The following is a 25752-nucleotide window of genomic DNA, read 5'->3' on the forward strand; positions in this document are numbered from 1 at the left end:
TTATTAAACGGTTTATAACTATCATAAGAAGTGTTTTCTAATGCAGTCTTATATTATTCTTAAGAGAATTGTCCTTTTTTTTGCTTAGGCCATTCTCCACATTCTCACACTGGTTAAGATTTCCCATGTATTTGAAGTGCAGTGTTAATAGCCTTCTTTGTTCTCCGCTTGTATTAAATGCATTTTCACCCCCAAGTCCTGAAAATTGACAAGTCTGTCACATCCAGCCGTCGAGGGAATACATGCAGGAATAGAAGACTTTCCTGAACACACAGGTAGGAGTCCTGACTGAAGAGAGTGGCACTCTAGTCCGATAGTTTGTTGCATGTCTTTTAATTACAAGTTTTCACATTAAATGGGAAACTGATTTTTCACTGTTTTAGACTGTGATTGTTGACATTGGTGCTGAAGTGATGATTCAATTAATAGATTTGCTGCTTTTTTTGGTCTAGAAAGTGACTAAATCTGTTTTGATAATACAATGTGTGATAATTATAATGTTTTGCATTTAAACTGTTGATCCGAAAATTTTAGTATGTCAAACCTATAGTGATTGCCATTTTACCTACTGTCTAAAACTGGACCACATTATAGATCAATCAATATTGATTTTTAACTTTGTTGTAAACATTTAAAAAGAGATGAAAAGGCAAACAAGCAGAAAGCCAAAGAGTTCTATGAAGAACATGAAAAGTTTGATGCAAAAGAAATTGTCAAACAGTTTGCACATCCAAAAGAGTGGGAAGAAGGTGTTTTAAATCCCACCCCTTTTTGATGAGCCATTAACTGATAATCATCCAGTCATCCTTCTTATTCATTCATTTTTTAGACTTACCGAAGATATATAATATTCATTAACAATTGTATTACTCGTAATCATACCTTCTTTGATACAGGAACATATTTAAAATATGTTTATAATGTTCCCTAGTCAAACATCATGTACAATCATAAACCTATAATAAATATCCATGTTTTTACATATACTTTTATTTTCATTACAGAAAAAAATATAACCAACCGAAAAACTAAACTAACAACGAATAATTCCAATTTGCGGCCCAAAATGATCACGTTTACTGATTAAGGCAATTACTATATTATTATTACTAATTAATTACCAATTATTATTTTAGGCAATTACAATTTTAAGATCAATTGCTCTTTATTGTGAATTTGTCACAGTTACAAGGGCCAATTATTATTTTTTACAGTTTATTTATTTATTGCACATATAAAAGAACAAAACAAAACATTGCTGTCAATAACACGAGCCAAGATATAACAGGTAAATTCAATAATAAAACTAACCAGTAACATGTTATGTGCAGGAGGAGCCGAAAAACCCCGAACAGGCTTGTAGAGTGGCCCTCCAAAGGAAACAATCAACACAAAAACAAAGTATCAATGTAGAACAGAATATCTACAATGACAAAAATGTTGTGTTGAATCTACTTAATTTTGTTATGTCAAATTATTGCATGATATACATTTCTCTAAATCCAGATATATTTATTAAGTTAATTGTACTTAACTTAATAAATATATCTGGATTTAGATAAATGTATTTCATGCAACAACTTGACATAATACAATTTAGTAGATTCAACACTTTTTTTTTCAGTGTACATACAAAACAAAAACAGATTAATAAGAGGAAGTAACATCTAAAACAATGATGAATGAATTAAACACATCAGTTTTTCAAAAGATCATAAAACCCACAGTTTCAGTGTCTAAATGCACTAATTATACTTTGATAAATGGCCCTTTGTTCTCCTGTGGTTTTGTATCTTCCCGTTTTGAAAAAGATATTTCTAGAATTTCTAGAATATGTTGCTGCTGCTGACCAAACGGCGCCCATCAGTGTCCATGCTGTCCAGAGACGGGGCTGGAGCATCATCCAGCATCACATGCCGCTGTACCTGCTCTCATCCAACATGAACTAGTGTTTGGACCTGACGTCAGCCGTCACCGCCCTGCTGCCTGCCTGCCTGCCTGCCTGCCTGCAGTCTCCCAGCCAACAGATGATGATGGAGACGGGAGAAGAAGCGGCCTCCCTGTGAATCTCATCCGGTGGAGGATGAAGAGTAGGAATTAAGGCGCACGAAAGTGAGCTAAGTGGCGGAATAAAAAGAAACACTTTCGGAAGGGAACACCTTTCACATCTGGTACCGGAAGAGATGCTCCACAGCAGCTGCAGCAGCAGCAGCAGCCGAGCGAGAGGGAGCGGCGAGCTGTGCCGCTCCGGTCGGGGTGTTCCTCCTCAGTTTGGCAGAGGGAAGACATCCTCTGGGTAAATATCACCGACACGCCAACATCACCACGGATGTTAGTAATAAAGGGGAAGAAATACCTTTAATAGGGTGGAGCTGCGGTTTCTTTAATAAATGATGAGCTCGTCACTCTCAGCCTAATTGTGGACGTTGTTATTTATGTCCGGCAGACATTGTTCCCGCTGATACTCAACCTCAGCGCCTTGTTTTTGTGTCTAAATAATGACACAGGTGATGTTGTGTCACCGGACGGACCGTCAAAGATGATGGCTGCGGGCTGGTGCGGGACTACCCCGAGCGTCAAAATAAAACGCCCAGAGAGCGGCTCTCCATGGAGGCTGTTTATGCAATCCGACGCAGTGTTGCAAGTGGGCTGATTTGATGCTACTCTTCCACAGCTTCCATATGATATGATCCCCAGAACTGCCAGGCCTTAATGTTTCTGTGAAATAAGCTCAGGCCTTTGTGGAAGTGGTAGAGCTATCAGTGTGCGAGGAGGATGCTCTGAATAAGGCGGCCCTGATTTCTGGATTTAAGGCATAAAAAAGCTGGGAATCAAAGCCACCATGTCGAAAGTTGTCAGTAACAAGGAGAAGAAATCCTTCAGTAAAAAGCTCTTCCGGAGGAGCTCGGTCCGCTCCGTGGGGAGCTTTATGAACAGAGTTCTCCGGACTCTCTCCACTCTGTCTCATTTCGGCACCGACGAGCAGGCCGCCGAGGATGAGAAGGACGACGCGGGTTCGATTCCCAACACCACCGGGGGGTCGGTACCGTCAGACGACAGCGACTGTGGGGGATTCCCGTTCGGGGACAGAGTACCAGGTGTAGCCGGGCTCAAAAACCACGGTAACACCTGCTTTATGAACGCTATCCTGCAGTGCCTGAGCAACACGGAGCTGTTCGCGGAGTACCTGGCTCTGGAGCAGTTCAAGGGGGCAGAGATCACCACCACCATCACCACCACCACCACCACCACCACCACTACTACCAGCAGCAGCAGCGACAAGGCCAAGTCCAACGGGGTGCTGGTGCAAAAGAAAGGGAGCCAGCAGCAGCAGGATTCCGGGGAGGTGACCGAGCAGCTGTCCGGGCTAGTCCGGGCTCTGTGGACCTTCGAGTATACACCTCAGCACAGCAGAGACTTCAAGGTAATCACATGAAGGGGGGCCTATGTGTGTGTTGGAAATGTATGGATGCACTTAGTTCAAAAGTAGGCTAATAAAACAACAATAACAAGACACACAATCTACATTTTTGATGTAGAGGAGCTTGTTTTTCAGGAGACCCAAATTAGATCTATTTACCTGCCTAGAACAAAGTTTCCTGATACCTTCTGTACCCCTGGGCTATTTTAAAACTCGCACAGGGACTTGTTACAAACAAAAAATGTCAGGTGAGGATATGATACTTTCAAGTGGATATCTTTGTTAATTTATGCTGTTTGCCACCAAGAGCACCAGCTTAAATTGGGTGTATTTTCATTAAATCTTGTGTGGGCTTCTCAAGTGTAGTTTTAAGTGTAAAAAGAAGATGAAGAGTGTTACAGCTGGCCTTAGTGGAAAAGCAGTAGCACATCAGCCCCTGTTCAAGCCCTCTGTGTATATGAAAAGTGATGTGGTTATTACTTCTTAAATGAACTACATTGCTTTAACTTAACATTTACATGAGATACTTTAGTTGACAGAACAGTCTGTAAATATTTATATAAGTCTGACATATATTCTGAAATTCTTTCATTTGTCTGAATGGCTGTAGACGCCAACAGCTCCAAATTATAAAAAAATGTATCATAGTTCACTTTACATAGCAGGTTCTATTTTAACTCTATTTATAGAGACGTAACATCAATCCAACATGAGCAAGGACATGCCAACATTGGTGAGGACAGTTTATTTTTAACAGGCAGAAACCTTCAGCAGGACCAGACAAAGAGATGGAACGGCATCAGCCACGACTGGCTGGACCAATACTATTAGACAGACACAAAGTGAGATAGATAGAGACAGATATAGGCCTCTCAGGCTGGTTTGCTTGTTTTAAAAGCCTTGGTCACTCATATCACACATGTGTGATCTCTTGAAGTTGTTGTGTTATTTGATTGTTTTTACATTGTGTTGTGTTGATCAAGGGTAAGCCCAATGGGGGCAATGACATGTGCAGGGATGGCATGAAGAATAGGAGCGCATACACGCCCACACGATCATTTATTTACCATTTGTTTCCACTAACCATATCCTCTTTAACTACTAACATTAAAGCACAACACAAGTTATATCACTGTGTTTGTTTTTTTTTTACTTTAAAAAGTAAAACATCAGATTGACAACTTATAACACCTCTTACATTTTTGAGGACACAAAAAGAAGAAGTGTGTCCAATGTCTAAATTTAAAGTACATAAGCAAACACCTGTACACTGTCTTGTTGCCAGTTATACATTGAGTGGCAACATTTCACTTTAAAAACCCCAGTATGCCACCATTTTTGTGATAACCTCACCTACGCACCTGTCTTATGAAACTAATGCGTGAAGTATTCCTTTACAATTTAGCGTACCAGAGCTACTAGCAACCTGTTGCAACACAGTCCACATAGCTGATTGCAACACAAACCCTGCTTCTGGCAAGGTAAAAGGCCAGTTGGTGTTTATGACTATAAGGTGGAAAATTGAATTTCACAAGAGCCCATGCCCCCTTGGAACACGCCCCTGTTCCATACAAAACCTAGCACTACTCACCCCCACGAACAAAAGTTATGTAACAACCTTCTTGGTTTTTTTTTACCATATAACCAACCCTCTTATAGGAGGATATCGCCAGATGAAACTAGTAAGGATGCACCAATGCACTGATTAAACATTGGTTGAGTTGATATTGACATCAATGTAATGCTTGCAAGCTAGTTAAGCTAACAGCTGATTCAGAGAGGATGTTTTTCATTGGGACAGATGGAGTCACCTGTTAGACAAGGTGATTTGTTTACATGATCAAACATAAAAGACATAATCAGCAGCAGTTTCCGTTTCATTTCAAGAGGCGGGACTACTAGCAACAGTTTAAATATATTAAATCTGTAGGCTCATTTGAAAAACAGATATTAGCTGAATTGTTATTTTGAACATTGGTACAGTACATTTCTAGAACCAAACAAAATCAGCTTACTTTCTCCTTAAACAGTTGTTGTAAGTGGTCAGCTCATCTGTTCTTATGGACTGATCCTGTCTGTCCCTCACTTATCAGCCATTTGTCAGGCCATGTCTACTTTTTCATCTCTTCACCTCACAAACCTGTATCCTAGCAATAACAAGTTTTCCTCTAACAATCACAGTCACAAAGGTTTGCTCTCTCACAACAGAAGTACTTTATTTTATCTGCTTTTTTTTGTCCAGTAACCCATTTCCTCCTTTGAAAAGCTCAAAATACACAAAAGAGAGGCACTAAATTGAACAGGGCCATTTAACACTTTGCTTATTCTTGACAGTGTTACTATTTCTGTCCCTTCTTTCTACCTTGGTTGCCAGCCAGAGCACAAACTGTCTGATTGGATATAGATTATTCTGTTCAGAGGGAGAGGCCTTGAACATGGAGGCCTATAACTCAGTACTGAAATGAAGTGTAAACTTAGACCATCAGACTCTTTGATAAGGTATATTTATCAAATTCAGCCTCTTTTTTTCTTACAAATTAGAGAGGGTGTCTGTATATCTGAAAGCTAATAGTGACTCATCGTTCTTTGGCTGATAAAGTCCCAAACTGTTTTTTCATTGTTCCTTCATCATCAGTCTTTGGATGATTAGAAAAACACACAAACACAAATCTTCAAACCTTGCATGCGGCTAACTTAGGTAGAACATACTATTTTGGCGGTTAAGTGTGCATTAGAGCTCAGCATACACACATGATGCTTTTGTTTCCCTCCCCTCAGACCACATCTGAGCCCAAACTGAGAGCACTTAAAGATCATTAGGAAGGCGTAAGGAGGATGATCCACTCTGTCTCAGAGTCGATTTCCCTCAGAAGCTGTTGGTTTTACACACACATTTAAAAATGGGACAGAGTACTCAAATGTTCTCTTTTCATTGCTAGACACAACCACCATTTTGAAAAGGGATACTTAATTTGAAATATCATTAATAATGAAACAAATCCAACATATTGTTGTTGCAGTCTACAGCAATATAATGTGATGTTTAGGTTTATGTATTGAAGGGATAGTAATTAAGAAACTTACAGCAATCAGTTGATTACTTTTTAGTGTTCTGCCATACATTATCCTTTGAAATATCCATTCATAAATTAAACCTGGTCACAGAGACATAAAGGATAATGTATAGTGAGCGTGTGGTTATGCGAAATCGAATCCTGACAGGGTGAAAAAGACCTTGATGCACTGGTCAGCCATTAACCACAAATCTAAATAATTTAAGAGTACAATTAGAAATATCCTCCTAGTTGTTTACCCGTGCTATTGGTCACTAATGTTTTTGCCACACTGTCAACAGGAAGTGGTGAAATCATAAACTTCATAATTGTGGCGGACTCCTATCAACAGATAGATTTGATATGACTTGTGATCTGGTTGTCTACAGCTATTTTAGAAGAAAGCTCTACCAAAATGAGCTTCACATTTTATCAGTGTGTGAATATCTAAATTTTCTTTGTTTTAAAATTGTGTCAAATTAGAGGCGTCATTATTGTTGGGTAAGCTTGAGATCTGCTCACAGAAACAGACCTTAACCCTAACATAACCTCTGTGGCTAAGCTGCAGAAGCAATGCTAGCTTTTTATTGGTACAAAATGCTGAGGTTGCCTTGGTAATGCCTTCAAAATGAGGCAGGAAGTCCCATGGGGCAGGATGGATAGGCTCAGAGTGCACGTTCCTCTTGAATCTTTGACCTTGTGTGACATTTGATAGCCAATCAAGGTGACTTTATAGCTGCCAGCACGGGCGGCTCTGTAGAGTACACACTGTTTCCATCTCTGATAGCAAACAGTCAGTGAGGTTAAGCTGTCGATTTTCAGCCCGTGTCCTGTTTTCAAAAAGCTTCTCCACGCCTGTGTCTCACCCTCACTCTGACTCTGCCGACCTTTAGGATTGTGCTGATCATCAGGGGCGGTCAAAGGCGCTGAATATTTTATAAGGCAGTAATGTCACAAACAGTAAAGGTCCTCTTAAACAACAATGTGTTTTTCCTGCTGCAGAATGTGGTGTCCAAGAGCGCCCTGCAGTTCAAGGGAAACTCCCAGCACGACGCCCAGGAATTCCTGCTCTGGTTGCTGGACCGAGTTCATGAAGACCTTAACCACATTGTCCATCCTGAAATCAGACCTCCCAGGAAGGTAAACAACCACGTATTTATTACACATTTAGAAGATTCAAATGAAGTGCATAGTGTTCTATATTCAGCTAAAAGCCCATATAAGGTGAATATGTGAACATGGTTATACGTTTGAACTAAACTTTCCCCTTATATGTTGCTCAACTGAACAGTACTGTAATATACTGAGTTTTACATTGTTACAAACTATACCAGTGTAACTTAACATATCTTTTACTACACTTGTTTGTGTCCATCTTTGTTTCCCCAGCCGCCAGTAGAAGAAGAAAATCCACCTGAAGGCTCTCCACTACCAGCACCGGGCTCTTTTGTACAGGAGTTGTTTCAGGCACAATACAGGTGATGTTTCACTTGCTAAGTTATCACTGCTGGTATGTAAACTGTTTACAAGTAATTCAAGTACTACATCACGACCAGCTCATAATGATATAACTCAGCTGATAATCAATGATAAAGATGCATAAATAATAAAACAAACATCCGAAAAAACCTGCGTCCTTCTACATGAAAAGCAAATGTCCAGAACATTCCAACAACAAATGCAACAACACAACACTGTAAAAAAAATTGAAAAGTCACCTACTAGCTTTTTCCCAAAGCTTTTCACCTTACCACAAGGCTTCCTTCAGATAGCAGAACTCCTTCAGATCACCCAGAGTTCAAAATGATACACTCCATCTTAAAAGACAATTAAAGCTCCTGTAAGTATCTTTTGGTTTGTGTTGATTTTGGCGCCCCCCTGTGGACAAAGCATCACTTATTATCCCGCGGTTGATTTTGCCCTGTGCATTTTTAACTAGTTCTATTTTCATGAGAAAAAAACCCATCACCACCACACTGTCTGTGGTCAGTTGAAGGTATCACCATGAATCTTAGCTGTAAACCTGTAAACACAGGCTGTTTCTTCAGCATGTACTTGAACTGATACCCACCCCGAGGCAGTGGTTTCAGACTCATAACAGAAACAAAGAGGTAAAAGACAATCTATACACTGATGGTCCTTTTTGCTTTTGTTGGTCATATAGAGGCATAAGTACTAATTTTTGCCAGTTTCATCACAAACTAATTACTCCTCGCAGGAGCTTTAAAGTTGAATTCACAGTCACAACACATTGTAAGTAGCCGACTGCTGGAGGTTCACTTTTTGTGTATCACTCATTTTAAAGGAATACCAGTGGTTCAACATTTTCATAAATGTGTTTTTTTATCAGTCTCTCTGAGAATCTGATGTGAAGTGAAGCTACAGCAAGCTGCTAGTTAGTTTAGCTTAGCTTAAAGCCTAAAGGGAGCAATGAAATAAGAAACCTAGCTTTGAACATAAGTAGAGTTGCGAAATTCCAGGAATTTTTCAAAGTTGGAAACTTTCCATCGGAATTAACAGGAATAAATCAGGAATTTACTAAATTGATGGTTGGCTCTTAATAGGGGACCTAAATATAGTTGGGGAAATTTTATTTTAGCATAATCCTGACTAAAACAAACCAGATTTCATGCAAGTACAGTTGAATATCTATGCTATTCCTCAATCACATGCACATAGCACACTGCTTACTGCAGGGCTATTGAGACCACACCCCCTACATGCACTGTGCATGTTTTTTAATGAAAGAATTGATTGTACAACAAACTATTTAACACTTGATAAAGTTCTACTTACAAATAAATCTGTTTTAATGTATTATTTTGGAAGGATGTCTGCTAATAACAAAACAAATATTTATGCTTAGATATGATACCTTTCCATTAAATTCCCATAAATCCCCATGGAAAGTTTCCAATTTGCAATATTTCCAAAATTCCTAATCTTAACTTCCCATGGAAATTTACCGGAAACTTTCCGGAAATATACCGGAAACTTTCCGGAAATTTACCGGAAATGTCCCACCCCTTTGCAACCCTATACACAAGTAACAAGATCTAACATCTAGCATCCAACGACTAATTCACATATTCTGTTTGTTTACAGTGTACCCGAAAAAGGGTCAATAGTCAAACCAGTAGGCATGGTTTAGACTAGAGGGTTTTATGCTAAACTTCCTGGGGGTTGTTTTTAGTTTGGCAGGCAGTAAAAAGTTTGGCACATAACTTCTGTAGAAAATGATAAATGAAAGGCTTATTGGATAGCTTACCTAAATTAAGTTGCTTGCAGAAAGATGAAGTAACCTTTGATCAGAGTCAGGCTAGCTAACTTTGAGTTCATATTAAGAGTTGCATTCAGGTATATGATAAGTATCAGCCTTCTCATCCAACTCTCTAAAAGTTAACAAACATTATGACACACGAACGATATGAAAGTGTTTTCTTATTTTGTATTCTTCTTCTTCATGTCTCTGCAGGTCCTCGCTGACCTGCCCTCACTGCCAGAAACAGAGCAACACCTTTGATCCTTTTCTCTGCATCTCACTGCCAATCCCGGTACCTCACACCCGGTAAGCTGCCTTTATGAACAAATAAGAAAATATTTATCAGACACAAGTTCTTGTATCCCAAAATGTGACTAGACAAGATACAGTCTGAGCAGAGCATTAAAGAGAGTGTCAAACCCGGCTGAGACAAACACCATGAAACTTCTGACAGGAGGAAGCTAAAATTAGAAGTTTCTGTCTATCTTTGAAAGTCTGTCCAGCTTCTGGTTATGAAACAGACAATTAATTTTAGTCTCTCCATGTTGCAGGCCGCTGTATGTGACCGTGGTGTACCAAGGAAAGTGCTCCCACTGTATGAGAGTCGGGGTGGCGGTGCCTCTTTCTGGCACCGTGTGCAGGCTGAGACAAGCTGTGGCACAAGAGACCAAAATCCCGGCTCAACAGGTGATGTCGTATTACAAACTTCAAAGTTCAAACATTTAGCTGAGAATTACATGTGAACAGTAGAAAAAGGTAGCTTAAGGTCAGATAAACAGTCAAAAAGTAATGTTAAGATTACAGATAAACAATTATAAAAGTAGTCTTTAATCTAGAAATAAACATTTTCAATAGTTAGCTTAAAGACGTGAATAAATGGTTAGTATAGTACACTTGAAAATACAGACACATAATTAAAATGCTATATAAGTTACAAAGAAACAGTTGAAACAGTTAGCTAATCGTTAAAGATGAATAATTTAAATCTAAAAGTAAATGTCAAAATCTTTCCCTCTCTCTCTGTGCACAGATTGTCCTCACTGAAATGTACTTTGACGGTTTTCACCGCTCCTTCTGTGACGATGATGATGACCTCGAGATCATCCAGGAGAGCGACTCAATCTTTGCCTTTGAGACACCTGAGCTCTTCAGACCGGAACAGATCCGCTCCAAGCGAGGCGGTACAACATCCTGTTTATTCCCCCAAGAAATGAGTTCAGCTCTTTGTCATCGTATGCCAGGAGGAGTTTAGATAAGACTAGAAAGGGACTCATATTGGAGAAGTATTTTGATAAAGGAGCTGCTATATTCCCTGACCACACTGTTGCATTGATTGTTTTTTAAGCAGCTGAAATCTTCTTCAAATCTTTTCACATTTGTAACTGAATATTTTATGTCTTTGATACAGGGAGCCCACATGCCAATCTGAACCAGAACAACCTAAAGTATGGCACAGATAACAACAGGATATCTACACAAATACAGGAGCCAACAACCCCACCTCAGAGTCCCAACAAGAACAGTGGGCAGGCTGAGAAGATCGTCCTGTTGGTGTGTAACCGAGCCTGTGCTGGACAGCAGGGAAGAAGGTATTAATCAGCCCCCCCTTGGTGCCTTCATGTCTGAAAAAAACGTCACTTAAGTTCCCTCTTTGATGAGTCTGTAGTAAATAAAACATTAAGGTTAGGGTCAACCCTAAAACTTTATAAAAATGTCCTCTCTGGTCCCCTTTTGAGGGCTAAACGATGGATAAGTGTCTTCTAAATGCCCCTCAAGAAAAAAATTATGAACAAATTTCCCTCTCAGAAGCCCCTCCAATGGATGAAATATGATGAAGAGCCCTTTTGGTAATGAATCCATAACCCTCTTGTTATGTTCTGGGTCAGATTGACCAATTTCAAAGTTCAAAAAAGTTACAAGTATTTTTTTTTTGGTATGAAACTTCTTCTGCTTGGCTTAAATAGCGTAATCAACATACAAAATAAAATGGTTCATTTAACATATTTTCAACCCCCCTGCATGTTTTTATTACATATATACTGCTCGTAGGTCAACTTGACCCGGCAGTCAAAGTGGAGGCTAAAAGGAGTCAGGAGTGTCAAATACTAATTGTTTCTTTGCAACTGTGTGACATATTTCATTAAAAAAATTGTATTGGGACTTTTTGGGCTCTGACACTTTTGGATAATATGCCCCGGGTCAAGTTGACCCAGGAATATTATTGCTGTTCCTGGGAAACAAACATAACAGGAGGGTTAATATATAGGTTTTGTTGTCATGTAATGTTTGTGAGTTGATTTTTTCATACTGTAGAATGTCTTTTTTTATTTGAGTGTTAACAGACTTCTACAATTTAATCAAGGGTGTGTGTTTCTATAAAGTATGTAGTTTTAAATGTGACTATGGTGGAAATTAACATACCAAATCTTACTTACACGTGAACTGTTCTTTTTTTATAAATGACATAATAATACAATTAAGAATACATCATAAATTAAAAATAAATAATAATAAAGCAAATATAAAATAATTTAATAAATTATATAATAATAATAATTGTTATGATAATGATGATAATGATAATTTTGTGTTTCCTATTCAAAGTCCTTCCTTGTTGCTTTAACGTCTACCAGAATATAGGGAATTAAGTGTTGGATACTCAAATTTCTGTTGTTCATTATTATAGCAGAATGTCAAGGAGAAGCAGAATACTGATCAGTTTACAAAAATGTCTTAAAGAGCTGTTAGATATTCATTAATCACAACTTTTATGGTGTCCCAGGGCATGCAGCAGGTGCCCTTTTTATTTATTTTGCCCCTGCTCCTCAAACAGAGTATAACTCTGGTATCCAACAACTCAATCATAATCTGACTACAGAATCAGACTTTTTCAGTGTAAATTTTATTTATTTTCAGTTCTTTTTCACAGAGTTTACAGTGTTTTCCTCAGTCTACGGTTATATTTAAGTCCTGTAATATTTTGTATTATTTAATTATCTTTTAACCAGGATACCTAATTTTGCTCTATTTCATGAACAAACAACAACATCACTCCTTGAATTCTTGTGAAGTTATTTGCCATGTTTGAAATCTTTAAGCTGATGTAGGTCACACTTTTGATTCTTCCTTTTGCTGTTCCTGCAGGTTTGGTAATCCATTCATCTTGTATTTGGAGCGAACAGTGACATGGGATGTACTTCAGAAAGAGATACTGGAGAAAATGCGACATCTTTTGCGCCCAGGAGTTTTTGTGCAGGTGCTCATTAGACCCACTCAGACCCTTTAATCATCAACATCTTTTACGTCATGTTATATTCAATAATACTTTTTTTAATCTCACAACTCTCATTGTCTTTAGGTTGGGCCCTTCACTCTGCGAGTGGTAGGAGTGGTTGGAATCACTTATCTCTTACCTCAGGAGGAGCAGCCTCTCTGCCATCCCTCTGTGGAGAGGTAATGCCACTCATCACCACCAGGGGGCGGTGTTGTCTGTCCTCTCAAACATTCATTACATAAACCCTGCAGTGTGCTCGATCCACTTGATGATGATTGAAGAGCTACAGTATGTAGGCCGACTCTTTGGTGGTATTGATGTTAAAATATCTCCCAAGATGTATAATAGCTTGTCTGGTTGTATGGATTTTCTTCTAAGAAGGTGTTGACCTCTGTGCTTGTTGCATGGATTTTTTCAAATGAGGGGAATGGGAAAAAATGATATCTGCTTCACTACTGCAGCATGGAACAACAGAAATGAAAACTTTAACCATACAGGGGAAAAGTTTCTTCTTATCATGTTTCAGAGGATGTACAGAGACCCAGGAATAAATGTCAATTTCAAAACACGTGGTCTTCATCAAAGTCTATAAGCATCTTAGTCTTAGATGCTTTCTATATATATTTTTTTTGCAAACAGATGTAATATTATTGGTTTGTGGTGACAAACTATAATCTAATCTTGCTCCAGTGTTGGCTATAATCCTTCTTTTATAAATCCACATATCAGTGTAATCTAAACTACTCAAACTGAAAATATAACATTTGTCTCTCTTCTAATATCTTTTTCTCATCAGGGCGTTTAAGTCTTGTGGTCCTGGAGGTCCCCCTCATGTCAAAATAGTTGTCGAATGGGACAAGGAGACAAAGGACTAGTAAGTAACATCTGAAGAGCCGGGCACGCCCTCTTTATCTGGCTCAAGGCTCACGTGTGATGTCGACTTTCAGAACTGTGTTGAAACATAAATATAGTATAGAAAAAGTATTTTGAAGTTCCCTCTGATCCTCCTGTGACTTGCATCATGTTCTGCCCACAGTCTGTTCAAAAGAACCGAGGATGAATACATCCCAGATGCTGAAAGTGTGCGGCAGGTGAAGGAGCAGCACCTGCAGCCTCAGACCTGCTCCCTGGCCCAGTGCTTTCAGCTCTACACCAAAGAGGAACAGGTAGGCTGCGTCCGGGGAGCTAGTGTCAGTAGTATCAGATTAGTTGTTGTTCTTCTGTTGATCTTGAAGGTTTTGCTGACATGCTGGACTTGGGTTGGGTTAGGTTGGGCAGACGAGTACGAATTTTAGAGATTTTTTAAGATTTAAGATCTGTATTTGTCACATGCTCACAAAGACGGGCAGGGAAATGCAATAATTGTGTAACAAAGCCATGCAATAAAAACACTTAAGTAGACTTTGAAGGAAACATAAATGTTAGGGATGCATGATATTATCGGCACATTATCGGTATCAGCTGATATTGGCTTTAAAATGAACTATCGGATATCGGCCAACACGCCAATATTCAGCTATATAATTAACGGATAAGATAATGGGCTGTTGTTTTAAGGTAAATTTGAATTTAAGCAGCAGTCTGTAAGGTACATGTAGCTGACTAATTTAGACACATTTACTGTCAAAGAGTTAACCATTTTTTTTAATTTGGGCTTAATTGCTGTACAGTTGCACTTTTCACATGTTCTCTGTGAACAGAGGTTAGGTTTACTTACTATGTCAAATGTGAAATTGGCCAAATTTGCCCTGGTTGTGAGTATTTTTATGATTTTCTCAGGGAGGGCATCATTCAAGTTTTAAGTCGGATGTATGTTTTTGTATGAATTTTGTTTGAAAGCAATCGTCATAAATAAAAATGCAGTTTTAAGTATTAAGTATTTTTCTTATTTTGCACAAGAAATGAATGTTACATAACAAATGTGATAAGAGTAGCACCATAATACTATACGCTGATTCCAATACAGAAGAGAATTCATGATCTCTGCAATTAGGTGTGCGGAAAAAAATATCCGTATCGGTAATCGGCTAAATGAGTTGTAAAATATCGGCATAATACAATATCGTGCATCCCCAATAAATGTAGTAAGAATCTTAAAATCTAAAAAGAGAAAAAAAAATAAAAAGTTTAAAATTAAAATAGAAGTAAGAATTACATGCATTTCTGCCTCTTTCATACAAAAAAACCCCTTACAGATAAATCAAATAAAATGACAAAATGAAAAGCGGTTAACTTTTGTTACAATCGTCTTATTTCCACTGTCTTCATTCCAGCTGGCTCCTGATGATGCCTGGAGATGTCCCCACTGTAAGCAGCTTCAGCAGGGCAGCATCAAGCTCAGTCTGTGGACCCTGCCTGACATCCTCATACTCCACCTGAAGCGCTTCAGACAGGTACTGATGTAGACGTGCATCCAAACAAGTTTCCCAAATATTACACCCTATGTCTTCTCCTAACCACTTTTCCTTAATCTCCTTAAACATGAAGGATGTGGTGAGGTCAAGGACATGTGTAAGGAAGAGAATAGGGAAATACAGGCACAGGGTTTAGAGAATCTGAATCCAATGTTAGACTGATGTCAAAGATGTAGGTGTGCTGAGTAAAACCTACAATGTACCAAAGTTGGACTACAAAGATCACACCTGTCACTCAGTGCGTTCTTACTGTGTTGCTTCAAGCAGCCTCATAAACTGATGAATATGACCTCAATAAGGTTTGCATAGATTATGAACCATAACAGCTAGGAGGAATAGGAGGAATCTTTTACCTGCTGCTACAGTCTGAAGATATGAGAACATCTATAAGGTCTCATACTACCTCTGCTACTCACCACTGCACTTTATCATATTACTGCTACTCACCACTGCACTTCATCATATTATTTTAGCCTGTACATATTAGTCATGGCTATTTGTTGTTCTTTTGTATTTATAGCTGATGTTATTGTTATTATTTTTATTTTATTTTATTTGTAGGTCTTATTCTTATGCCTTGTACAAAGAGAGCACAGTTTACCAAAGTCAAATTCCTTGTGTGTTCAAGCATACCTGACCAATAAAGCTGATTCTGATTCTGATATCTCTAAATGTGAACTTACTGAAAAGGAGAATGCATTTTTAAATAATATTTAGTCCCCAATGTTGCTGTTTTTATGTAGTAAAATCATCTACTGCTTTCCCTTTGTAGCTACAATCTGTTATACTAGCTTATGTTATATCTTCTTTTACCTTGTATCTTATTAGTATTCAAATGAACGACAGTTAATAGTTTAAACTGACTCTTTCTTACTTCAAGCTTGTTAGTAATTTATGATTCAATCAACCCAGCTTTATTTAATATAGCACCTTTCAAACCAATCAGACGCAACTCAAAGTGCTTTACAGTGATTAAAAAAATATATAAATAAAATATATAATTTAAACAGACCAGAGATGGATTTAGAAGAAGAGAAGAATGCATATCAATTGAAATAAAATGTATGAATTTAGACCACAAAGGAAAATAGTTAGAAATAAATAAATAGATGAAACATAAATCGTTATGATGGTAAAAAGGGTAAAGATAAGAGTATGAGATAAAAGCACTAAAAACAGCAATACTCATGAGTAGTTAAATAATACAAAATGAATAGTTAACAATAAATAAAACAATAGAATATTTTAATAAATACAAAACATTCAAATAATTAAATCATATGAAATTTTAAAACCCTACATAAGCATGATGGACTACAAATAAAAAAAAAGAAATTTTTTATCTTAATTATGAAAGACAAACAATCACTCTTCAGCTTAGAGCATCATCAACATCATTAAATCAGACTTCATATTGCCGGTGGTTCAGCTGAACCTGCATTTATCTGTTATCTGGGACTAGTGATATTTGATTTATTGCTTTATTGCTTGCTTGCTTGCTTGCTTGCTTGCTTGCTTGCTTGATTGATTGATTGATTGATTGATTGATTGATTGATTGATTGAAAACAGGTTGCAATTTAAAAAAAGAAAGGGTTAATTTTTAAAAATGTGATCGTCCCATTGGGAATCTGACTCAGCTCTTCTATCTCATATTTATTACGTGAGTGATCAAATGAAAGCTGTGAAGATGGCATTTAAATCTACTTTGTTCTTATTAGTGGCTTTTTATTCACAGACAAGAGGTGCGTCACTTTAGTTGTAGTTGATGTAAGGAATTGTTGGTTTTCTTTTATTCTCTCCTTTCATAAAGGATGGTTCAAGGTTTCTCAACTCAACTCAACTCAACTCAACTTTATTTATATAGCACCTTTCATACATAAAAACATGCAGCCCAAAGTGATTATCAATCAGATGAATACAAGAAATAAATAGATAAAAAAAGAATTGAATTAGATAAGTAAATGTTAAAGCAATGATTCAAATAGTAATGATTCAAATAATAATGATTCAAATAATAATATAAATAATAAGAAGAATAATGCAGTCCAGGGCTAAAAATAAATTACTCCACATTAAAAGTTAGATTAAAAAGGTAAGTCTTAGGTTTACTTTTAAAAACACCCAGAGAGCTCACCGTTTTAACGTCCAGAGGCAGAGAGTTCCACAGCTTAGGGGCGTAAAAACAGAAAGCTCTCTGGCCGGTGCTTGTGTGAGACACACAAGGAACATTCAAAAGGGAAGCATCTTATAATGAAGGAGACAATAAAGGAAGCATTGAAGCTCCTTTCCTTATGATTTAAGAAATTCAAACAGGCTGGCTATAACTAACAGGCATGACTATTCAACCACGGTTTCATACTTAAACAGTAACAGAAATCAACAAAGCATTTGTGTCATGTATGTAAAGGACTCACTGACATTAAAGTGACATCACTGTGTTGTAAATTCAGGATGGGGATCGGCGAATGAAGCTGCAGAACATGGTGAAGTTCCCTCTCACTGGCATGGACATGGCACCCCATATGGTGAAGAGGAGCCAGAGCAGCTGGAGCCTCCCCTCCCACTGGTCACCATGGAGACGGCCTTATGGGATGGGCCGTGACACCGAGGACTACCTTTATGACTTGTATGCAGTGTGTAACCATCACGGGACCATGCAGGGGGGGCATTACACAGGTAACAGATCCACGACCACACACACTTACGTCCCTCTATCCCAGTTTGTAAAGCTTTAAAGATATTTATAGTTCTTTATTTTGTTCTATCATCCAGCCCACTGTAAGAACTCCATTGATGGGCAGTGGTACTGCTTTGATGATAGTGATGTTCAGCCCATAGCCGAAGATGAGGTCTGCAAGCCAACTGGCTACATCCTGTTTTATCAAAGGCGTGCTACAGTCCCGTCTTGGTCTGCCAACAGTTCTGTAGGAGGTAATTTATTAGGACAAGCTCGTACAATCATGTGTGAGTGTTCCCTTAGTAACTATTAATATTTAACCACTGTGGGCTTTTAGGATCCACTAGCTCCTCTTTGTGTGAGCACTGGATTAGTCGGCTGATGGGAAGCCGTCCGCCAAGCCAAGCCTCGTCTGGTTCCTCCAGACGCACCTCGCTGGCGTCTCTGTCAGAGTCTGCGGAGTTTGCTGGTGAAAGGAGTGAGGATGATGGTGAGAGACTCTAAAAAAAAACCACAAAGTTACTAAGAATCTTTGAGAATTTTCCACTGATGTGTATGTTTCTATCACACAGGTTTGTCGAGCCGACAGGCAGTGAGAGGCATGCAAAGACAAACTTTCTCCTCCAGATCTTCCATTGCCAGCCCACTTGTGCTAAGCGAAAATGGTGCCAAACCATCCTGGCCGCACTCCGCTAAGCTCCAACTCCGCTCCAACTCCCCGTCACGCTTCTCCCTGGAGTCCCACTCCTCCTCCCCGACCCTGGAGATGATAGGAGAGGTGGTGGATAACTTCCCTGGGTCACCGAAACCGGACAAACTGTCAGGGGGACGGTCGGCCCTTGCAGCTCTGGATAGTAATCTGGGCAGCAGGAGGTTAATAGAGCAGGTTCACTCCAAGGCTGTGGCCCAGGCAGAGCAGAGGAGCTCCGTCCAGGCCAGGGAGAACAACAATGTAGTCGCAGCTGCTGAACAGGTCAGTCCTCGACATGGGGCGGCAGCGAAGGAGCAGAAACAAAGAAATGGGGCTGCGGATAGTGCTGGTGTTAAAAGGACCTCAGTAAAGACGGGGTTAGAGAGCGAAAGGAGTCCCAAGAAGCGCCCTGCCACCTCTTCTACATCCTCCAGCTCCTTGTCTCCTGCATCCCCAGCTGTTGACAAGTTACCATCCCGAACACAGACCAAAAGTACGGCATCAACGTCCAGCCCCAAGGACAAGAATGATGGTGCAGCTAAAGCTAGCAAAGCAAGTTCCTCGAGAACGGCAACCCCCTCTAAGAAAAACTCCTCTCAAACCCCAGAGGTGTTACGTCCTGATTCTGCCCAACAGAGGAAGAGCGGCTCTCCAGGATCGCAAAGCTCACACCCTCCACGAAGGACATCACCAAGGGCAGGAGGCGAGAAAGGCTCGGCCTCAGGAAGGACTAAAGCAGCAGATAGGAGCACTAGTAGGGACTCCACAAGGGCCAATGTGGTCACAGAGAAGAAGGCAAGCGCTGGAGGTCCTCCCTCCAGGTCAAGTGCAGCGAGCAGAGCAGAGAGCAGGCCGGGTCGCGGTGCCGAGAACAGACCAGTGGGTCGGAGCTCGAGCAGCAGCTCTTCTATGGCTAGTCTCAGATCTTCGAGTGTAGGTGGTCCCTCTGCGAGTGCAGCCCCGCCATCGAGAGGGCCTCGAAGGAACAGTAAAACAGAGGAGAAAGGTTTATCCTTTTTCAAAACTGCTCTGAGGCCCAAAGACGCACGTAAAGCAGGGGACGTAGGGAAGACAGGGGCGGGGGAAGCTAAGGTAAGTCCAGAGGATGGTAGCGGAGATGCAGCAAGAGAAGGAGCAGGTAAGAAAGCCCAGAACGTTGCCTCGGAGGCTAACGTGAACACAGCCAAAGACAAGGAGTCCTCGAAAGCGTCTGCAACAGCAAAGCACTCGCTGCTGCCCTCCACAAGGTCCAAGCTTTCTGGAGCTGAAACAAACACCCAGCAGTCCCCTGCCAACGCTAAAGAGCCTTCAAAGAAAGAGCCTGTGAAAAAGACAATGCAGTCGAGGAAGATCCCCATCAACTCCACACAAACTAGCCAGAAGGCCAAGTGACATTTTACAGCCTGACAACAATCTCTCTCTCTCTCTCTCTCTCTCTCGCGCAGCTCTGAGGTGTTTTGACCATCAAACCCGACATCTTTAAAGCACCTGTAGCTTTTCAGTGCTGACTGAAAACCAGCTGCCATACTGGACGCCCACTGTCCATATTGTTAAATAGTTATTTAGGAATGGGTTTTAACTAAGCACTTTGTATGGATTGCATTGATTTTGAGGAATATTATACTGTATTGTAAATACGCATGGACTGCACATGTATTGAAATTATTGCCTTGTTCTGTCTGTAGCATAGAGGAGAGAGGGACATCTCAGTAGGAGGTGGAAGTAAAAGTGACTTTGCACAAAGATGGAAAGCAAGATACATCAAACACGGACTACTCACTCACCAAAGGCAGTTTACCGGTGATTTTTAACATGCTGATGCAGTGAAATTATTTCCAAAAGAGTCTTTATGTACAGCTCTCCTTCAGTACAGAGAGCCATATGTCGACAACAAACATCAGTGCCTCAGATAATCAAAGAAGTATTTAATCTAAATTGTATAACTGCAGATGTTGGTAAATTTATAACTGGATTTTAATATTTATTAAGCACTGAAAATGTTGTTTCAAGTAAACCACAATTAAGCTTATTTAACCTGAACTGCTGTTTACATATGCTCCTTGATGTAGTAATTGTGCAACAGCCTTTAAGTATTTTTGTGCAGAGAAAAAGATTGTCATCAAGAGAGGCTGAGGAGAAGTGCAGGAATGACGCATGTGTCGTTGGTGTTAAACGTCTGGAGACCTTCGTTTGTAATGGTCCTTTAAATGTTTGTGTTATTATTTACCTGTAATAACCTGTTACCCCTCAGACAAAAACAATCCCACCCAGTCACCATCTCTGATCTTCCTCACGAGGGGGGGAGATCAGCCTCTTCTTCTTCTTCAGACTGCCAGACATCTCCAAACATTCCTCTCAGATGAACACAGGGTTAATATAATGTAAAGAAAAACAAACAAAAAAAACAACACTCTGCACACAGATGACACATTCAAAGACAGCTGGGATGCCTTCGTTTCAAACCATACATGTACATAGAGCACTATGGTATGTTTGAGTCAGCCCGTCATCACAGCTTGTGCACATCGCCAGCTTGCATTGCAGAGTAGACCGACACTGAACGCACCGACTCAGACCGAGATCACCGTCCACGACCTATACGACAGATGTTGCATGAAAAAAAAAATTTGCTTATGCATGCACTGAACTATGCAAGCAGACTCTTGCTAATGCCCACACTGATATGTAGACGTGCTACTCTTGGATGTGTATATATTTCTACAACTGTATATTTTTCCAAAATGCCAGCATCAGAGAGCATGTAAAGGCATCCTTTATTAAAGCTTTGTTTGCACATTTCTTCAAAGTAATATATACATTTTGTATGAATGATAAGTATTGCTCATTCACCCTCAACAAAGTAAATCAACTCACTTTGACATTGATGTTTTCTGTATTCATTTGACTCACTTTTCCTCACATTCTCCAACCTTTAACAACTTTAAAAGGCATTTTTTTTATGGGTTACCAACAAAACATGTCTGCTATCGACAATTTGTGGCATGACTTTTCATTTTTATTTGTAACAGTTTGAATTCATAGAAACGTGAAAAGTTTTACCTGATCTTCTTTGATAGCTAAGAAATTAAAATGAAACCGTCCAAAAACAGAAGTATTCTCAGAGAACTTAAGACAGGCTTGATGTCTGCTTCCAAATATATTCACATTATGACAAGTTAGGCCTTTTCAAAGCAAGAAGCATGACTCAGCATGTATAACAACACTGATTTCTGTATTTTTCTGAGGATGAAAAGTAACAATAATGTTTTTAAATCAGTTCTTGTATGTTCAAATCTGTCCCCAAACACCTTAGCAGTACTGATATCTACACAAAGGCAGATGTCACTGTGAAAAGTTGCACTTGAATGCATCATTATCTCATTTGTATGAGCCCCCCCAGTTTCAGATTTATCATGACAGCTGTAATAATATGCATCAGAAGTGTAGATCTATGAATGTCAGTGTCGCAGTTGAGGAGGTGTGTTCATCAGAAACTCAAACAGCCGGACCTCAAGCTTCTTCATTTTACTTTCTGTCACTTCCTGGTGCAGAATAAAAATCTTTATCATCAGTGCCTGGTGGCAACAGTGTGTCCATACTGTGCTATAATGTCCAACATGCAGTATTTCAACTGACGTATGTATGTCACTTTAACATTATGTGATCGAATGAAAGGGATGTGTACTCTTCTTGAAACTGTGTGGGATGATTTATTTTCACAAATGCATGAAAGTATTTAGATTTTTCCATTACTTTCTGTCATTTTGAAAGTGTACTGTGATCATCTTTTCCTGGGGGGTAGCAGTATGTGTTGGCATTGTTTTAACAATTAGAGTCCAACAACAATAACAAAATAAATTTATGCCATTAACTAACGCTTTGTGGACATTTTGTTTTACATTTACAGCATTTTTTTCTACAGCTGCTTTTTATATTTCTCTTAACATTTCTCATTTTCTCCACTTGGTGGAGCTCAGTGGTTGCCTCAAAATCCCTGTTCACATGAACACTGAGTAAGGACAATAAAGCAACACTTGAAGTGTGATTTTGTCCCCAAGAAATGCCCTTCCATTTGAACTTGTGGGATTATTAAGATATATAGTACAGTCAAATCCAATTCTGCCAGCGAGGGAGATGATATGTTATTAAACTACAGCACCATCATTTATTTAGAGCTGATTCAATTGTGGTGTTATTAGTTTGGCCCAAGGCAGGGTGTGTTAAGAGTTAATGCTCCCTCTTTGTCTCTCCATTCTTGTTATTTTGTATAACAGTCATCAGTTTGGGGAATTACTTTTTCACCCTCTCACTTCTCACCTCTTGTGCGGTCGGAGAAGTGATGAAATTTTACAAATCTCCTGTGGTGTGAGGGAGCTGTGGCATGCTTTTATGGAGAGAAAAAAAACCCATCTGAGTTTATCAGAAAAGAGCATTTTGTGCGTTTGGCACTTTTTAGAAAAACTTGAGGTTATTAAACTGTTATGCATGTATGAATGTAATTAAAAAACCCACAGACTGCAACCCGGCACAAGATCATGCTGTAAAGCAGCCAGCCTCCTCTAGTGCTCAAATCAATAATCATTTGCCAATTGTATCAGTTCCAAGAGAACATCATTAGTGAGACCTCGCTGGAGAATTCAGCAACTTTTATCTGGATTTAACACACAAAACCGTGACATTACCCTTCTTAAATCCTGAACATAACCCGTCTTGCACGCTGAATTGGATTACATTTTTGCTATAACACATTAATGTGCTTCTTGGTGCATTGAAGAAAGGCAATCTAATCGTATTGATCAATCCAATCTTAGTATCTCCTGTGGCCAAATTCAATCCTTAGCGCTGCTGCTAAGTCTCCATTTCGAGACACTCTGTCCCTGGATGGAAGGAGATGAGGAGCAGAATCTTCATCATAAGCTTTTCACTTTTTCTGCTTGTTGTTTAGAATGATTCATGCTTTGATTACTAGAGGGCTGAAAATGTCATGAATACCAACGTAATACAACATTTGTAAAACATCCGTTGTGTGACATCGTCAATGTTAAAATAAATAACATCACAAGACATATAACACCATGTTCACCCTTGATATTGCAGTATATCTTGCATACTCAAATCCAATTAACTCTCTACAGCCTGCAGCCAAAAAAAGAGGCCATATAGCTCAATTAATACCTCTGTTATAAAATCCCGACAAGCTGGTACTAATGCTGCAATGCTGTTGAAGCACTGCTTTTAATGTATAAATCTGAATGCTTTTTTATGCCCTCCACCTTCTGATATTCATGCTGTGAATGTTGTACTGTACCATGCATGAACACCTATAACAGACAACGCAAAGGAATCTAGGACATTAAAAATAAAAACCTGACATGCCAGTAAATAAATAATAAAAGGTCTGAGACTAGACGTGTGGAAAACTTTAAAAAGCTGTTGGTATTAGTTGAAAGGCCTGAATTCAGATATGTAAGTATTTATAGATCAGAGAGCAGTTCTGAAGTGCTAGCAACAGCAAAAAAGCCCTTCAAGCATTTCAATTCTCAGTCTTTCTTAAACAAGAAACGATACACTCAGATGATGTCATTAATCAGCTTTCATTGAAAAATCTCATGATTCATTTTTTATCTATAAACCTAAGTAAAAGCGATAACAAAAAAACAGTAGCTCCCTCAGACCAGGGGTGTGTCCAGACTTTTTTGACTTGGGTGGCCAAACTGGGGCTCTGACATATGATGTCATGGAAGGACTTCTCTCTGGCTGTGCAAAAGGACAAAAGACTGTTTGAGTCAGTCAAGAGCAGCAAAAAGTATCCATGGAAAAAGTACATTTGTTGAGTCATATACTCCTCTTTTGCATTAAATTTTTATTTTGCCTGTTTTTTGATGTAAAGAGCCAAACTGTGGTTTCTTTGAGGTTTATTCATATGAGGTTACATCATGATACAGTAAGGATTAAAGGGAATATACACATTTTCTGCATTTCCAGTTGAATCAGAATACGAATAGACGCTGAATTCACACATCATGCTCACACCACCATGGCCCCGTGCACCTGTCCCTTATCTAGTAGTGAGAAAGCTGGCAACCCTATTCCCGCCAATTGTGATCTTTGAAACCAAAAGACTGCCTCCATATTGCGCTGGTGTAACCAAAGGATGCACAGAAGCGATCTGGCTGGTAGCATCACACCCCCAACAATAACCAAAACATGCATTATTATGATTCGAAGCAGACACTTAGGGCTTTGGAAAATTAAATACATTTTGTGTTTCTGTTTGTTTAGTTTTCTCCCACTATTCCTCTGCTAATCTGGTACAGAGCGCTGCAGGAGCCCACATTAGTCAACAGAGCTGTCAATCATGATGTTACATCCGCTCTTTTTTAGAATTTGATAACTTATTAAAACTTAACGTGTCAGAATATGATCATTTCAACATAAATCAGCATAATAAGAACTAAGTATATTGACCATGTTCGAGAAAAAAACTTTAAAAGTCAGTCCTCTTTTCCCTCTGTTAACATTACACAGGCAGGGTTTATGACCTATGCTGTGGAGGGGGCTCAACATATTTTGGTTTTGAAGCAAAAGTGCTCATATACTGTCCATCTTAATATACAGCATGCCTAAGACTTGTTAGCCCCTGTTCTTTTGTTGGCAGCTCGAGAATGAAAACGGGAGAGTTCGTTCAGTTCTCAGAAAACATTTATTGTGATCACATGTAAATATGTACAGCGCTGGTCTCAAAATGACAGAGCTCCCGCAGGAAATCAGCAAAATGAGCCCCGAGTCCATGATATGATAATCTTTTATAGAGATACATCTTGAAAGGCGTACAGGAAGTACGCAGCCAACTCCTATTGGCCTGAAAGTTGGGTGTCGTACGCAGCCGTCTCTATATTGGTTCTAGTCTCCAACACGCGTACCTCAATCGATACACGTCTTCAGACAGTCTTACTATT

General features: G+C 39.3%; 1 protein-coding gene across 1 annotated transcript; it reads left to right on the top strand.

The window, feature by feature from the left end:
• Window positions 1-137: 137 nt before the first annotated feature.
• LOC117829908 (ubiquitin carboxyl-terminal hydrolase 31-like) lies at window positions 138-21672 on the top strand. The gene is made up of 17 exons (XM_034707699.1): window positions 138-275; window positions 1812-3424; window positions 7477-7614; window positions 7864-7952; window positions 9950-10042; window positions 10288-10423; window positions 10767-10917; window positions 11145-11325; window positions 12881-12992; window positions 13095-13189; window positions 13807-13884; window positions 14047-14176; window positions 15284-15403; window positions 17876-18101; window positions 18198-18356; window positions 18440-18592; window positions 18675-21672. The coding sequence occupies exons 2-17, from the start codon at window positions 2843-2845 to the stop codon at window positions 20183-20185; spliced, it is 3954 nt and encodes a 1317-aa protein (XP_034563590.1). The 5' UTR covers window positions 138-275; window positions 1812-2842; the 3' UTR covers window positions 20186-21672.
• Window positions 21673-25752: the final 4080 nt, after the last annotated feature.

The sequence above is a fragment of the Notolabrus celidotus genome, chromosome 18, assembly GCF_009762535.1.
Source record: "Notolabrus celidotus isolate fNotCel1 chromosome 18, fNotCel1.pri, whole genome shotgun sequence".
Taxonomy (NCBI): Eukaryota; Metazoa; Chordata; class Actinopteri; order Labriformes; family Labridae; genus Notolabrus; species Notolabrus celidotus.